This window comes from Alosa alosa, chromosome 8 (assembly GCF_017589495.1).
Source record: "Alosa alosa isolate M-15738 ecotype Scorff River chromosome 8, AALO_Geno_1.1, whole genome shotgun sequence".
Taxonomy (NCBI): Eukaryota; Metazoa; Chordata; class Actinopteri; order Clupeiformes; family Clupeidae; genus Alosa; species Alosa alosa.
In genome coordinates this window covers 31,924,286-31,942,531 of record NC_063196.1, presented here as the reverse complement: position 1 = coordinate 31,942,531, position 18,246 = coordinate 31,924,286, and the positions used below count along the sequence as shown (strand labels likewise).

At 41.9% G+C, this 18,246-nt stretch overlaps 1 protein-coding gene across 1 annotated transcript; it reads right to left on the bottom strand.

The window, feature by feature from the left end:
* Positions 1–91: 91 nt before the first annotated feature.
* On the bottom strand, positions 92–15,078 carry LOC125299160. The gene is made up of 23 exons (XM_048250312.1): positions 14,835–15,078; positions 14,414–14,488; positions 14,137–14,257; positions 13,910–14,012; positions 12,946–13,068; positions 12,729–12,845; positions 11,168–11,328; positions 10,797–10,943; positions 10,328–10,430; positions 9,904–10,032; positions 9,606–9,791; positions 8,947–9,209; positions 7,597–8,649; positions 7,147–7,255; positions 6,868–6,975; positions 4,877–6,583; positions 4,600–4,722; positions 4,284–4,412; positions 3,669–3,861; positions 2,923–3,047; positions 2,560–2,750; positions 1,971–2,104; positions 92–1,794 (listed from the first exon to the last, which is right to left on the bottom strand). The coding sequence occupies exons 1-23, from the start codon at positions 14,851–14,853 to the stop codon at positions 1,562–1,564; spliced, it is 5,652 nt and encodes a 1,883-aa protein (XP_048106269.1). The 5' UTR covers positions 14,854–15,078; the 3' UTR covers positions 92–1,561.
* Between the last annotated feature and the right edge of the window lie 3,168 nt (positions 15,079–18,246).

The window sequence follows — 18,246 nt, the reverse complement described above, 5'->3', positions numbered from 1 at the left end:
TTTTGTATGTAGACATCCTATGCAATTTAATTAATATTTTTGTCCCCACATACTAAGAATCAGACCATAAAATTAATGAAACAGAAGCACATTCAGGTATGAGAATTATTTATTGTAAAAATGTCAAAACATGTCATACATAACTTGGGGTCCAGTAAAGCGGGAAAGTCTGATTGAAAAGGGGTTAAGTTCACACACACAAAAAAAACATTTGCATCGAACCAACAATTTGATTGCAACAGGTACACAAACAATTGGCCCTTGTACACAGGAATTTAAGTGTTGCTTAATAGCTTATACACCATTACCCAGGTTACATCACATTTAAACCCTTCTATATGCAAGCAAAGCAGCCCCAAACCCTTACTTGTAAACATGAAGGAAATAATATGGTTAAGTTAAGTGTGCTCATCACAATCTAGTGTTAGTAGAACAAAGGGGGGCTGTTTAAGTTGGAGACGGGGCTGGTGCAAATACGCTTCAGGCAAACAAGTTATACAGGAGGCTCACTCTGAGGGATTGTTAAACTAATGCAATTGATCATACATATAGCTTGGGTTTGAGAACTGAAGATAGAAACTTGCATTCAACAAATTCAAACTGTAAAAAAAAAACACAAAAAAAAAAAAAAAAAATCAAAACTTTTCAAAGACAAATAAAGCACTCAAATCATGTGATCAAGACAAACCATAATGATGTGTGTGTATAAATATATATTGAAAGCGGGAAAATGTCCATATAAAATTTAAAGAAAATCAAGAATTAGGCACACAAACCAACCATGACCCTAAGCCAAATGTACAACAAACACAAATGTAATATCCCTCAGGTCAACCATATAGTATGGAAATAGTGGAGAATTTACAAATATCCAACGTACGAAATATTAAACTTCATAAGGGGGAAAAAATACTGCAAAAGACCAACAGACCTTTAACCAAGTTAACACTGAAAAGGTAATATGTGTAGCTTATTATGTTACTATATATATATATTTAATCCTTCCATATATAAAGAATTATTAATTAAAACATGGATTAAAACAAACTGGATTGACACAACCACACACATATTTTGAGACTTGTTTTTAAGATGTGTCTGTACTTGTGTATTTAATGTTCATTGTGAACATGCTATTCAAGTGCAGGTATAAAATAAAATGGCTTGTTATAAATTAAAAAAAACAATAAAACTGTTAAAAACATAGTTGACTTTACCCTGTAGTTCCTTTAGATCATTGGCTGATTTCATGATAGTCCATTCTGTAGAACCTCCCAAAGTAAGAAAAATCTAATGAAGGAATTCAAGGAAGTCATAGTCCAACAATCCACAGGGTTGCGACTGTTTATGCTTTGTGTGATATCTTTTTTACAATATCACACTTACATGTACACGAACGCGCACACACACATACATTCATTTCATACATACCAGCAACTGATCAGAGGACGAACTTGGCACCTGCACGGCACATTTCTTTTTTAATATTGCACTGGTTCCGGAGGACAGCGTGAGCACTTGGAGGCCCCAGCCTGAAGGGAGTGCGGGACAGGAGGTCAGTTCAGAAGCATTTCCTGAAGACGATCTGGGGGCCAAACTCCTCGTACTCATCCTGGCTGATCCAGGCCGAGCTGAAAGCAGGCAGGTTAGCGAGCACTGCCCCTCCGCTCCACACTGAGAAGTCCCGGTCCTTCGGGCTCGTCACCCGCACACACTCAGCCAGGTCAGACGGCACCATGTTCTTGAGCTCGTCCTGAAGTCGTTCAGGTAGGCCTGCCAGCAGGGTATTGCCACCTTTCCAAGAACATGGAAGGAAGGAGGATGCAGGGAAAGATTATAGCTGCAGTTTGACCTCTTGGCAAAAAATGGTAACATTTACTTGTAAATATAGCAAAGCACTTCAGTTAAAACATTTAAGTTTTAACATACTGGATTTCAAAGGAAACTCAAAACAAAATGTAGTCAAGTACCCGACAGAACAATGTTTCCCACAAAGCTCCTTCGTAGGTCAATATCAGAATGGATTATGGACTTAAAGATACTTTCATGCATCCCATACTGGTCACGCCCAATTAATTCAGGCTTGAAAAGGATCTCCGGAGCTCTGCAACAAAAGAAAAACTTTAAGCTATTTACACAAACAGACTTACAAAATCAGTGCTTAATTACTACTAAACCTCTATAAGCCTACTTTTGGAAAGACAAAAAAGACCTGAAGAACTTCTAGTTTTGTTGAAAGTCAAAGACCACAATCAGCTCTGGAAACACATTTATTCGGCAAGTCATGACCTCCGAAATGGCTCCATTCCATTGGCATCTACCTACATTCCTAAAACTTTTCCCACCACCAATCAGTCCCAACTAGCAACAATCATTAGTCATAATGCACAGCTTCATTCATATTCATAACTGCACAGATTGTTTCAAGGTGAATACAAGAACATATTGTACAGAATCAGCATGGAGCTACATCATTGCACTAATTAGTTACTGTCCATTTGCACTACACAATTCAAAAGTCGAACCGAACGACATGGACATGGTGTCGGAGAACTCTACCTGAATCTCTCTGTGGTCAGGCACACAACCTGGCCGTCTGGCAGAGTATAATATGCCGGAGAGCTAGAGGCCCCTCCATGTGCCAGTTCTGCCGAGTAGTTTAGAGAGACGCAACAGTGCCTCTCCTTCATGTCCCGCACAATCTCCTGCTCTGCAGATGTGCACATGGATACACCCTGCTCCTGCAACAACTGACACACGGACACGGACACACTATTCTGTAATCTGAAAATACAATTACATATAAAGTATGCATAGTGCTTCACATTCATTTCAATTGGGACCATCAAATGAGCTACGGTAAAAATGAGATGAAATGGTTCTAATCCACGTGCTGATAATCCTTCTCCTAGCAGCCCCCACCTTCTTAAGGTGCAGTGTGACGTCCATGCCAGCCAGAGTGAAGCGCTGAACAGCATGAGGAAGGCAGTAGCCCTCAAACACCGGCACACTGTGGCTCACCCCGTCCCCAGAGTCCAACACCACCCCTGCAGGAGAGAGAGAGATAGAGATACTTTATTGATCCCCAGGGGAAATTCAAGGTCTCAGTAGCACACACCACACACACACACACACACACACACACACACACACACACACACACACACACACACACACACACACACACACACACACACACACACACACAAACACAAACACAAACAGCAGAAAAGTAATTAAAAGTATATAATATAAAACACAACTAAGCAATAAGGACAGTATAAGATAAATATACTAAATATACTAAAATACAAATTCTACTAAATAACACTTAATCTAAATCAATTCTAAAAAAAAACAGTATCCACATAGTTGGTGATTAATCAATCAAGAACGTCACCAGATCAGACAGACATAAGCAGGCAACCTGGTACCGGGGCGGGGGTAGCGTAGCAGCTAAGGAGCTGGGCTAGCATGCAGTAGGGCTGGGGAGAAGGACCCTTGTAATATAATTGACATATTTAAGTGGCTTTGGATAAAAGTGTCTGCTAAATGAATACATGCAAATGATTTAAAAGCAACCTAGATGTTAGTCTTGGCGATACTAGACTAGACAGGACTGCCATTCTGCACCTGGCCTCTCCTGGTGGTCACCTGGCTCTGCTCACCTGTGGTGCGTCCAGCTGCATACAGCGCCAGCACTGCCTGCATGGCCACATAGGAGAGTGGAACACCGAAGGCCTCGAACATGAGCTCCACCATCCGCTGTCTGTTCTCTTTAGGGTTCAGTGGCGCTTCAGTCAGCATCACTGGATGGTCCTCAGGCTCCACACCCAGCTGCTGGAATGTGTGGCTCCAGATCTGCTCGAGAACAAACCACCTCAATGTCACCGGCACAGCGAATTTACCGCACTGCATGTTACAAAATGCATAAAGGGCGATTGCTGCAATCGATGGGGTAATGTGGATTAAACTGATTACGTGCGCAGAGATTAAGACCGAGAACCATACACTAAAGGCACAGTGTCACTCAGATATTAAAGAACGGCACCAGTGGTAAGATCAAGGACTTCCTGTAATCACAAATACAGACAATGTAGACCAATATATGCCTTTCCTGTGTTGTGAATTTATTTGAAACAAAAGCAAATTCAAAAAAAAAAAATTAAAAAAAAATCAAACAAAATCAGTATAAACGGGCTTGCCAATTTCTCTCCCTATTTATTCAGGTCACAAAAGGGACACAAAGATCAAAGCAGATAGACAATGGGAACAATACCCACCATTTCCATATCATCCCAGTTGCGGATAATGCCATTCTTCATGGGATACCTTAGTGCCAAGACTCCCCTCATGTGTTGGGCGTCATGGCCGATGTAGGTTTCCCTCTCAAAATGACCATTCATGACCTCCTGTGGACAAGGGAACCATCATGTAGATCAAAACACTTCATACATACAAAAATATTCAGCATTTTCATGGCCTTCACTTCATCAGATAAGACCATAGTGTTGGATTTGAACCAAATATTTGCAGTGCTTGTTGAACGCTTCACACTGTTAAGAAGGTCAGAACATGTACTGTAATCAATTTGGTCACCTCATACTTGGGGACTCCAATGACTGTTGGAAATATGGTGGTAGGCAGACTCTGGTCCGCAAAGCCAGCTTTCATCAAACCAGATCCAGTGTCCAGGACTATTGGAGTTTTAAAAAGAGACATCTGCCAGATGGATGAGCAAATAACATACTTTCAGATTGTGCAAACAAGGCAAGTTTAATTGGTGTCTGGTTTGGTATGGGTTTGTGTGAAAGGCTAATGTCAAAGATGAAGTATAATAGCGCAAAATTGAGCCCTCATTGACACATACACATACCTCTATTGCGTGTATGTCGATCAGTTGACCGACAGGAGATGAGCTGATGGGACATACAGAAAGACTGTAGCTCTGGAAGCCATTAGAACCTCCATCATTTGAGACATCTACCAGATCACATGAGGGCTTTGCATCCTCTATATGTTCAGAACTAGGCTCAGGGACATTGCCCACATCCTCTATATGTTCAGAACTAGGCTCAGGGACATTGCCCACATCCTCTATATGTTCAGTGGAATGGCCTTCCAGATCCAACACAAGCGCATTTAAAGGATCAACTTGCACTTCTCTGTAGGATGCTCCAGTGTTGCTACATGATCTGGTCATTTGATCCTCACTGGTAGGGTTGTTGTTATTGTTGTTACTGCTGTGTTTCATTACATCTGGATGAATCAGATGGTTGGTAGACAGCTGGCAGGTTCGTGCTTTTGGTTGTGGAGGGGTTGTGGTTAATGTTGGCGCTGAGGGAAGAGAGCTTGGGTCTTCCTCATAGGTGTTCGCATTGATTTGCTCTTCAGATTTACTGAGATCTGAACTATTATCACACAAGGTTTTTCTTGGTTTTGGCACAGGAGCCCTTTCTGTTGGAACACAAGGCTCAAACGCACCAAGATTAGGTGGTGAATCGGGAACCAAAGAAACCTCTGACTCGCCTCCCTCTACCTCATCTACAACATTTTCTCTTGAATCCCCAAGTTCAGAATATTTTCCTACTGCTGTGGAATCCCTAAATTCAGAATCTTCTCCTACTACTGTGAAATCACTAAGTCCAGAATCTTTTCCTTCTACTGTGGAATCCCTAAATTCAGAATATTCTACTACAGTGAAATCACTAAGTTTAGAATCATGTTCTTTCACAGACTCTCCACTACTGTCCCCTTCCAGATGTGGCTCTCCTCCAGGTACATCTGCAAGAGATTCAGGTGCACTTCCATCAGCATGCTCAAAACAGTTGGAAGAGTCAACATTATTTCCTTCAGAGAGCTTAGTCTCGTCCACTTCCACTGTATCCGCTCTATTCTTGCATGTCTCCAGAGGGTCATTTGGAAAACTGTTCTGTGGATGGCTCTGGGCAGAGATCAGCAACTCCTTGGAATTCAAACCATCCACCACCACAACAGGTCCTGTCAGTTTCTCCAGATTAGGGCCATTGGAGTTCGATTTCGTTTTTTCACAAAGCACATCATCCAAGTTGTCCTGTTTAGAGGCTCTCTCCATGACTGAGCACGTCACCACTCGCCAGGTCCTGCTGAGACGTTTCTTCACCTTGTGTTTGTCCTTTTCCATTTCCCTGTGAAGACTTTGCTCCATTCTCTCAACTTCCCTTCTCTCCTTCTCCAGCTCTTTCAGGAACCTTTCTCTGTCCGTGCTGGATCTATGTGCCTGAACACCATCTTCTGGGTTTTCCGCTTGGAGCACTAAGACTTCCTTTCCATGCCTCCTTAGCTCATGGATCTTTATGTGCTCCTCCAAAATGCGCTCCTCGAGGTCCTGAAGACCCTGAAGTTCTTGGTGGAGAACGGTCTGACTACTCTCGGCACCTTCCAGGTCAGAATCAATCAGCCTCTGGCAGTCATCTAACTGCAAGGGGAGCGCCCTCATTTTACTTTCTGATCCATGCGGTGACTGATCTTGTTCAAAGGGCAAAGCAGCGAGGTCATTATCCAAACCAATGACCCCAGATTCTGCCAATTCACAAGATGACATCTGGGAAGAGAGAATGTTCATATTGGGAAATGACTAGGAAAGGAACTTGATTAATCCATAACAAGTATAGTTTCTAATTATAATTCAGGTCATTTTGTTCCCCATAAAAAAAAAAAATTATTGGCAGACCCCTACTGTGAGGTAAAGAGGTCCCTTGCAAATTAAAACTGGGGTAAACCCATAAACAACCACACATGGTAGGAACAGAGGCCCAATTGTCTATGTTACGCTCCTTAACGAGTGATTTTTGACAGATTTAAGCCACCTCGTCACGCATGACCTACCGCACTGAACTGCTCTTCACTGTTCCACAATGCCCACTGTTTGTGTGAACCCTCAGTCTTCACTAGAACATCCAACACTTCCTCCTGTGCCAAAACATTCTCTTCCTCCTGTTCCAAACACCGCAAAATGTCAATATCAACTAAAACTGGTCCACAGTTTGATAACTAGGGTGGATATAAAGCCTGACATTTGGTAAAACGCCACTACTTAAATACTGAATGACATTTACAACCCTTTATGTCCAATCTGAGAAATACTAAAAAGGAAGAACACACAACCTCTAATATTCCTGCAGCACGATCGAGGATCTCTTCTACTTCTTGTAATCCTTCCTGCTCCCTTAAAGCCCAGTCATTCAGGGAGTCTTCAGACAGGGAGTTTGATGAGCTGCAAATAGTACAGTAATAGTTTTCATAGCATTCAAGGGCAATATGTACGGCCACAAACCAAGACTGGCTAAATTTGAGAGAGTTAGGTTAAGTAGCAATAATGTGTAGGTCACAATCATTTAAATAGAATTTTGGATGTTGAAGGCAGCATGAAGGATACATCTGCGCTGCCTTCAAAATTTGGCAAAACAAAGGCAGAATTTTATTGAAATATTTCATTCGAAGATGTCGATGCCACCGAATGCCATCTTAGAAAGCAGTATTTTCTGCATTTTGGACACAGTCAATGTCATTAATTTCAAACAGGCTTTATGCAAATGTCTTTAGTGTTTCCATTACCCATCACAGTGCTCCTGTCTGAGGTTATGAAAGTCGTAGGAGTCCCACATCAGTGTGGGGATGCCCTCAGTTGTAAAGCTTGGCTGATCGCTGGGTTCCGTGATGGTGCTTGAGAGGACGCCTCTCACTGGGCTCAACTCCGACGAGTCAAAACTGTCCTGCACAGAGTGCTCTCTGGACTCCGCATCAGTGGGCCGCCGTCCGCTGGTCAGAACCTCTGTTTGTGTAGGCTGGTCTCGTGACCTGCTGGAAGTGTCGCTGTGAAGAGACCGTTCAGAACCGTTGGGGCTTCTCGGGTCGCCGAGACGCGAGTGCCGGTTGGGTGTGATTGTGACTGTGTAGGAGTTCTCCAGATCCTCCACTGGCAGACTAAGCCATGGGTTTTTAGGCGGAGTGGCAGATCGCTTCACTTTAATCTCAAAATTCAGCGAGTCCAGAGTGATCTTGGGAATGATCTGAATGCTTGCAGCTGTTGGGCTGCCTGCCACAACAAACTCATTGTGGGGATCCTCAGAATCAGAAACACTGGAGATGTTCTCCTCGTGGATCTGGGGTTGTGGGGGCTTCAGTCTCAAATCTGGGGCACCGGGCAATCTCAGCAAACCATCCAGTACCTCTCTCCCCTGCCCCGTCTCCAAGTGGCTGCTTCCAGCTCCGTCAAAGCCCGAGTCAAAGGAACTCAGAGAAGGGGGCTTGCCAGACACAGAGGCACAGACAGCACCTGTGTTTGGTGGGAGCAGTGAAGACTGGTGGTGCACCACTACTTTCCCAGACTCCCACTTATTTAGTTGGTCTAACGTTCCAGCATTGGTTGGTGTCGGCTCTGACGGCAAGCCGGATACGAAGGCTGGTTCGGGGGACAAACTGCATGCTCCACCTGGGCTGTCAAGTCTCAAAATCTTATCAGACCCTTTGTTGTCAGTCTGGTATGTGACTGGAGTGTTCTGGTTCTGGCTCTCTCTGAGAAACTCATATTGCCACTGCAAGGCTAACTGAAGGTCATTCAGTGGCACTGCTCCAGGGGACGACAGCAGTTTCCTCAAGGTCATACATCTGCAATTAGGGATGGAAATAGGAAGAGAGAGGGGACAAGGTTAACCACTTCATTAATTCTCTGGAATGTCAATCTCAATTCAGATCAGCTTTTCAACTTCCATGTAGCATAGATTAGTTTGCTTTCCTACTACTGCTACTTTTACTTCATTTAAATGAAAATTACATTTGTGAGGCAGAATCACCCTTGAAATGCTTTTTTCAGAAACTACTAGCGATCAATGTTTTCTTAAATATCTCATGTGATCAGCACTAAAACCTTTCCAAAAGCCTAACAAAAAACAAACAAAAATGTACCGATGTGACAGCTGCTTCCCTGATTGCTGTAATGTTGTTTCAGGAATAACATTAGCCAGATGTGCTAGCTGAACCAACGCTGCCATTTCTGGGGAGGGGTTCTTCCTGAGAAACTCATAGACCGCTCGTCTCCACACCGGCACCCCACCAACAGGCTCATGAGTACGAGTACGGCGTAGCGAAGAGAAGCCTTCACAGTTCCCACCCCACAGAAAGTCCTGGAGGAAGTTCTCACTGAGAACAAGATCGTACCAGGACTTGGCCTGTTGAAAAACACAAAAAACAAACTCGACCTTATTCAGCAAGTTTGAATAATGACACACCAACATTCACCCATATTCACTAAATAGACAACCTATACAGTGTTTCCCATACATGGACTTATTTGCGGCGGCCCACCACAATATCAACATTGACCACCACACAATGATTTTCCTGGTTGTACTAAATTGTGGTTTAATCTGGTTAGAATCATAACCGCGCTGCTCTAATTTGTTAAAAAAAAAAAAAAAAAAAAAAAAAAACTGTTGCATTGGAGTTAATTCTACCACCACAAAGAAAGCAATTCTGTGGGAAATACTGCTATACCCAACTCTGGGGGTGACTGAATAGGCCAATTTCCCTAAAATGTTGGCATGTTCCTTTAAGACAACTTTTACCTTATCATAGTAGTGGTAGAAGTCAGAGACCAGTCGGAGTGTTTGGTAGGGGAGTTGCACTGTGGAGTAAAATCGCTCCTTCAGGATCTCCAGTTCGTCCACCCACGGCTCCCTCACCAGCACCTCACCATGGGCCAGCATCTCATGCAGCGTGTGGATTACGTCTTCAGCACGGTGGACTAAAGCCTGAGCAAAGAATGATTGCTGCAAATTACTGAATGGAAAAAGCTGGGCATCTTCATAAAACAAGCTCTACCGGATGTTCCTAAGGCTTCCTGGACTTCTGTGTCAAACTCACCATGGCAGGAGTGTATATACACGTTTCAAAATCCAGCTTCAGTGAGTCTGCCCAGCTGGCATCTTTGGCAATTTCAATTCGGTATGGCTGAAGTTTCTCTTTTCGCAAGGCCCCCATCTGTTCCGTTATCTAAGAGTAGCACGTGGAAATTAACACCAGGCACTAAAACTGCCAGAGGAACTCCTCCAGTATAGGTGCAGATGTTACAGCTCAGCCATTGCTGAAATATTTCATTATATAAATAAACCAAACTACAAAAGTAGTTCAAGACGCCACATAGAGATAACTTGGCAAAAAGTATATCTATTCTGAAAATTTAAAAACAAAAAAATAAACATAGCGTAATTTTTTGCATTTAAAACTGACAACAGTAGACACTAAAAATAACTACAGGCCAAGCCAGCTTCTTTCAGTCCTGTCTTACCTGTTGCGCTTCTCTCTGTAGCTGGAGCACTCTCAGCTGGAGGTGGGCCTTGGAAAAAGCCTGTTGCCACAGCAACTCCACCTTCTCCACAGCAGCGGTTATTCTAGCAGTCAGAAGCAGAGTAAATGGTATATCTTAAGAATCACTGCTCATTCATCGACACATCTATATTATTTGTGAAGTCCATTTCAATAGTCCTCCAACTGCCAGAGGTGAGGTCCTTTATTCATTGCTGAATTTCATCCCTCACAGCAGAGTTTAATGATGTAAGGACATGTTTGACCAGTCTGTAACCATTCAGGTATGATCATGGGCCTGTTCATTTAGTCTCAACCAGAAAAGCAGAATCCAAAATCCAAAACCAGGCTAATAAAAACAGGTTGTACCAGTAGGGAGGGCAGCTAGAATTTCCTTCATGAGTAATACATACATGAACAAGTCAGCAATGCACAAACAATGGCCTGCTTACCTGCTGTAATTGAGTAGCATGTCATATGCTGTGTGTGTAAAGATGGCAGTTCCAGCCATCGCCTGATAGCATGGGTCATTCTCAGGGTAACGCAGTTTCTCCACCACACATTCGCAATGCCTCAGTAGCTCATCTAAGCCAAGGTCACTGGCATAGTAAGAGAAACGGGAGAAATCATTACATTAAAAAACACTTCCAAGGCAATATTGTTGACTATTAGGACAAAGAGGTACAGAGCCTGTACACAAAGAAACACATACACACACACAAATGAACATCACAGGGACATGGCATACTGAATTTCACAGCCTTCACTTCTGTTTGTTCATCCCTTAACCAAGAAAAACAAATAAAAATATCTGAATAATTACCACCGCAGCTGCTGAAATCTGGCTTCATTAACTGAACAAAACTCTTTTAGTTCATCCAATCCTGATGGTACCGGCTGCTGAGAGATGGTCTGTAAGGTTGCTATGCATGAAGGTAATTTCTGAACCACCAACAAGAACTCCTTGACGAAGACATCAATCTCCTGTGTGACAGAAAAAGAAAAAAAAAAACATGTTTTTTGTATATTCCCCCATTATAGAGGGCACTCAAGGCAACACTAAGCTTTAACCATCTCCATCCACTTCTGCCAGCTTTACAAACGAGGGACAGACTTGCAAATTATGAATATGAGGACAGAATTCATTCAGGGACAGACTTGTGAAAGAATCTGACAAAATTCAGGGACAGACTTGTGAAATATGAGTATGAATTTAATACTGAAAATATGCTAAATAAACTAAACACATTCCTTCAAAACAATCCACTTCAAAAAGGGGTACAAAGTTAAAAAAGCATCATAAGAAAGAAATTGTAGAGAAACAGGTCAGGCAAATACACGCTATGGTTACAATGGTGAATGTAATAATTAAAAGGGAATAAAATGCACACCTCCTCCATCTTTTGTGATTCACATGTTCTAGGATGAGTAACTATATAAAATCTTATACTACATCATTTAAACGGTCGCACAACAGGGCCACTTCGAGAACGGCATGTTCAGCTGCATCAATAATCCTTGGACTAAAATGCACCCACTACTACACACACATTCTGCATTCAACAAATAAAACAAAAACATTGGTCAACATCAGCCAACTGCATGTTGTTCATCAAGCCAAAGGCGTTAGGAAAATCTCTGCTGTAAACACTGCTGTTTCAAAAGCGCAGCTGAAGATAACCAAATGGTGTGTACGTGTATGGGTGTGTATCTGTGTGTGTGTGTGTGTGTGTGTGTGTGTGTGTACGTACGTACGTGTGTGCATGGGGGGGTATTCATTTGCTAATGAGGTCAGGTGACTAGGTTGCGCAAGTTTCTCCAAGGTAACCAACAATACCCTTTGACTACATCATAGCTGCTCTTTACAGCTTGGAGGAAGGAACAAATGCCTCGTCAGATGACTCATTTGAAAAAAACGAAATAAAAATCACTACAGGCTTGTCATCTCCATTAGATTCAACTGATAATCCTCAAAAGAACCACACACAGACAAATCACTTCAATCATATAGACCAAGACTACCATGCATTTTAAAAGGGGACAGCTGCTATGTGACATCCAATCACTCTGTTATTAAATAGAAACAGACAATGCTGCCATGCTTTAAGCCTATTAACAAGGTTATGATGGGATCATGAGACCACCACTCATGATCTCCCTCATCTAGGCTGTGCATGTGCTCAGAGAGAGAGGGAACATCCCACACACTTGCAGTCATGGCCAAGCATGCCCTCAGACATACAAGTACAGAACTTCAGAGGCACACACACAAAGAAAAATGACCAAACATGTTTTTAAATGGGGGAAGGGGGTAACAATGGGCTGGGAGACATTGATCCTGATATACCGCTAACCCAACTCAATGAGTAATTATAAGGAATTACCTTAATAAAGGTCACCCAGCTCCCGTGACTGTAGATAAGGTATCCTCCTAAAGATGGAGTTAACTGGCTTCGGTCAATGTAGTTATAAAGTTCAAAGACTTCTTTGAGGAAAATCCGCTGTTGGACCAAAAAAAAAAAAAAAAAACAATGGCCTCTTAACAATTATGTTTTAAAAAATTGGAAACAATGTACAAAACATGCAGTCTTCTCACTGTACCTTGAAAGGCGCAGAAATGTATCGCTTTGAATTGCCTGGTACAAGGACTTTCAGCAACAGCTTGAGGACGTCTTTCTTTTTTGGTTGGACAACATACAAGGTGTGAATTGTCCTCTTGTGAAGCTAATCAGAGGGAAGGGTGAATCAACAAAATTGATTTCCCAGGCACAAAGCAGAGAATTTACTTCTTTTTTTTTTTTATATTCCCCACACAGAAAACACACAATGAATGTCAGAATTGAATATCTTAATGGCAATATGACATTTAAAAGAAAAAGTTTACTGTAGATAACAGTCCAACTTCTATTATTAGATAACTACAAGCATGTGATCAGCTCGGTGCATGTGACTGTTCCCCTATCAGACTTCTCAACAACTCTTACGATTTTTCTAAGGGATGATTTCAATAACTTTGGTGCACATAAAACAGGAAGTGACGCACTTTACATTCTAGCCTCAAGAAACAAACACTAAACAAGAGAAACCCTTTGAAACTGGAAAACTAAGTTATATAATTGGATTAAGAGCAGCAAGAATAGAGGAGACTGTATGCAAGGCAAAAGAAATCCGTGTCTACAAGGCAAGCCTTGGCCTTTTAAGACGCCTGAGAAAACTCCAGTGCAGAAGCCCGTGTCAGACATAAATACATCACTTTTCTCTTTATTCTTTTCCCTGCCTTGGGGGAAGGCTTCAATTATCCACAAAACACAAGTGTTAGTCATACAAAGATTATGGTCCTCACTAATCGATGACACTGATCTTGGGTTGGCTGAAAATACTCCATGGCTTGCAGATCATGCAAACACCACAATTCTGACTAGATAGTATGTTCAAGTAGATGCAAGTAGACTCAGAATAACATTTAGACACGAAACCCGCAGGCAAAGACAAACTGTGGTAGGACACATTCTGCCTGAAATGACTGAAGCTGCCACAAGCACTGATAAGAAACAGTTAGGCCTACCTCTAGCAGCTGTAAACTTTCAGCAATACATCTTGTGGTGGGGAGTGTAGCTTGCCTTAAGTCAACAACAACAGAGACCAAGCTCTCCTTCTCTTGGCTTTCGCTGTTGAAGGAATAATACAGTTAGAGCCGCATCAAATTAATTTCAGGGTGAAGCTACATGTAGGTCAGCCATCAAGCTGCCATGTGAGCGGAGGCCTCACAGTTTGTAGGCTTGATGTACATACTTATGCAAACGTAGAAAGTAGCTTATGAAGCCATTAATGTCTTCCTTGGTGAGATCTGAGAGCTTGTTTTGAGCCTCTGTCGGGAACACAACCAGGGGGCATCCTTGCTGGTCGAATGCACCTGTTAAAAGAAATGGCCAAAGCATTATGCGTTTCAGTAAAATTAGGATATACTAATTCACTTAAAAAGAGAAGAGGTAGAAGATGGACACAGCAGGCCTACAGACAGAGGAAATTAAAATGTAGCCTTGTGCTGAAAACAAAGTAACAATTTTACCGGGAAAGATCACTGCTCCCGAGTTCAACACATGATCCGCAGGCAGTGGTATCGAGGAGGAGGACCTCTGGATCGCTGAAAAATATTTAAAATGGAAAAAAAAAAAACTTGGCAAAATGGAAAATACCTCAGCTACGCTACCCCCACCCCTTCCTCTCCACTCATTCCAACTTGAATTTTTGGCGACTTCAAGAACAAAACCCACAATTTAATTGACTCTTCCGTGACCCGGAATGTGATAATGCACTTCAAGAACGGACCTCTAAAATATTTAGGGGGACAAACGGTTCACCATGTTACTTAAAGATAACAAATATTAGGAAAAACTTAAAAACTGGCCGAGTCAGAGCAAACAAACTATCCATCTCCCAACACATCCAGGACGCGCTACAAACATGATGCACTTGCCTCCGTTTCTTACCTGTTGCAGGATTACTCATGTCAAGGGGCTTTCTCGCTGCGTCTCATCTACGCTTGAAATGTAATATGAGCGTCGTGGTCCACGGGATTGATATGACCAGGCATATCAGAAACTATGGCTACGTTTTCCCTTGCCTATATTATTCGCAAAGCAAGAAAGCGGTTAGCGCAAGACTCGGGACACTGAATACTTGCTAGCCCCCTAGTTTCCGCCATGTTGCGCCCATTCCGATGAGAATCACACAGCTGAGCGATCCCATTGAGTCAGGGCGGAGAGGCAAATTTATAACTTCACAAACAGAAGGGGCGGGATGTAGGCTATGTTCACATGATGCGTGAGCAAGACTCTTTCTCCGTCAAGTTGTAAGTAACCTGAGACGTCTAGGTGTTATAGCCAAAGTTTAATTCAGAAAGATCTTATTCATTAACTACCACACGAAAATACATTGATTTTATCGAAAATACATTGCAGCATAGCCATAGCCTACACCAAATGAAATGTGACCAAATGGTCTAGCCTATCTTCCATTTGTACACCGAGTAGGCCTAATGATGTAAAACTCGCTTTGACAGTAATGTGGAAAGCTAATTACACGGGATGATCTATTTCCCACTAACATAGGCTACAATTGTCTGCCAACATGGGAAGTCATTAAACTCAAGAAACAGGACAAACAACTTGGCAACCTGAAACTAAAAAGTAAACATGCGGGGGTGATTCAGTGAAACAGTAGGCCAAAGGAGACAGTCATTCCACATTCTGCTTTGCTTGGTTGGAAACTATTTCAAAAGTGATCTGAACTCTGAAAAAGTAGCCTACTCTTATTTCCTTCAGATAGGTTGACAGTGAATAAATAGTTCATCTGGGTTCTGGGAAATCCTTTTCCCAGGGTAAAAGAGCCTCATATGATTCTGTATGTTTTGCTCACAGATTAGATCTCTCATCCTACTCATATTTGCCTAATTGACTCTTGGGAAACCATAGGCCTACATGACAACCTTTTTCAGGTACAATCTGTATAGTGCATTACATTGTCAGATTAATCTTGTCTCAATTAATTTGTATCAAAAATGCCCTCCTCCGCCTTTGGTGCTATCTTCTAGCTGCAGTGTGCATCCTTAGCAATAAGTAGATGCAGCATATTGGGTACTGAAATATTCACAGGAATCCATAGAAATTGAATATTCATGTTGTTTTATCCTATATTAGTTGTGCAGATGTAGATGTATAGTCCGTTATATACACACCCATTGAACCAACAAAGAAAATGCAAAAAATATGTTTCTGTAATTATTCCATATTTTGTGTAGTCATTCTATATCAGAACCTCTGACATGCAATGAAACCCCAGAGTGTTCCGTTTCATTTGAGACCAGGATTATGCTTCTACCCCAAGAGGTTGCCACGCAGTAAGGCTTTTATTGTCAGTATACATTTTGGGTAACCTAAAGTCCTACTGGGAGTTTCCATAGGGCATTTTACAAAACACATGAGCATACCATGGCAAATAATGGTCTAAAGTACAGATTTTTCATTCTATATTGATCTACTTTTGCACACAGCTTCACAAGACCTGGTGCTAGGGCTCAGTTGTGTTTCTAAAGTCATATCAAGTGACCTAGAGGGCTGAAATATGGTCAGTTCAGAGATGCTTGTTATCCGGCAGAAAGAAAAAAGTACAGTACTTCACACAATCAAACTACAGGGTCTTAGCTTTCTAAAGAGCAAGCATTTGATGGTAGGCCAAAAGAGGTGGGGACAGTACCCTCTGAAGTAGGCACAGCGCATTTTGGGGGAAAAGGCCAAATAAAGACCCATTCTTAAATGTTCTGGGTGATGGTGTGGATTGTGAGCATTTCAATCAGGACAACACATTTTGCCAAAGAGGGGAAAAGTTCCAAAACAACAATTTTGATCAGTAACTTACATCACTTACAAGCTATGTAATATGACATATTTGCTCAGTCTTAAACTTCAATGTACACTGTACAGGAATACAGTTCCAATTTTTCAACATTTTAATCTTAAAACATGGTGAATTTTATTGGAACGACCTTGAGGACTTTACATTGGCAATACAGAAAACCAGACACTTTCCCAGAGAAAACTGGGATCAGGGGGCCAGTTTTAATGCCGCCATTTCACCCCCATGAATAAGATTTTCCATTTTGCACCTTCAAAAGCAGTAGTATACTTTAAGGAAAGAGTTGTTGTCTTGTTGAATTTTCCCGTCTTTAAAAATGCCATACAAACCCTCCATTGTTTACTCCCCTCATTGTTGACTCTTTTCCAAAGTAGTGGCTGCTTGCTCTGAACGTCAGCTCCTCCCTGTGAGTTTTAACCACAGTCTTGGCACAAGGTCCTGAAGTCCTCTTCATTGCATTTAAACTATTTTTTTTTAAGGAGGGAAAAGTTCTGCACACTGCGGCTTTATATCCCTTTTATTTTCTCTCTTTATTTAAATGGCATCATTTTGATCTCCAGGATCTTCCTCAGGCCATGTAACCTCTTGTCCCCATGTTTCTTCATAGTCTGCACATTTCAGCCACAGCCAATGAGGCCTATTTTGAATTTGGGCTGGTTTCAATGTCACAATATATGAATTTGAGATCTTCATAGAGAAAATGACACTGAAATTGATTGAGACTTCATTATAAAGGCCTGTGTCTACAGTTCTATATGGCTTTGGCCATTGGTAACTGGAAAACTAATCCATTACATGGGCTACTCTTTAGTCCTGAAAACTGAACCAAAATATTGTATGCCAAATACTACACATTGTGCAAAAAAACACACAGATGCCCTGACATCAGATGGATAACTTCCAAACATGCATTTAGGCTATTTCACACAATGTTGCCACTGTGTAAACCAACTTGCTCTGGAACAACAGTCAACAGAAAAAAAACTGAAACAGCAAGACATTTTACCCTGCCCAATGCCATTAAGCTATCACTAACATCACAAATGTAAAAGTCCGAAAGTAAAAATGCAGGCGCTTCACACATGATTTTACTAATTGATCTACCATGCTTAAGAACTGTGGCAATTAGAATCGGCTGATTAAATGAATAGTTGGAACCAAAGTGTGGCAGGGCTGTATCCCAAACCGCATATTTCCCTCAGTACACTGCTAGTGTGCACTGAGCACTTACTTCCGTAGTGCCCACTTTTTGATGGTTAGTATTGTCCCGAAAAGAACACATATATGTTATAAGACTTAATAGAAGTGACACCTGTTGGCACCTGTTTAGTGCGAGTAGTGTCCATTGTTCCACACTGAACCTTTTGACCGTTATTAGGGCGTCATCCAGGTACTTTAACTGCACTATATACTTGAACACATCAAGTACTTAGTTTAAGTAGGAGGTTTGAGACATAGCCCTGGACACTGGACACAAATGGGCTTGAG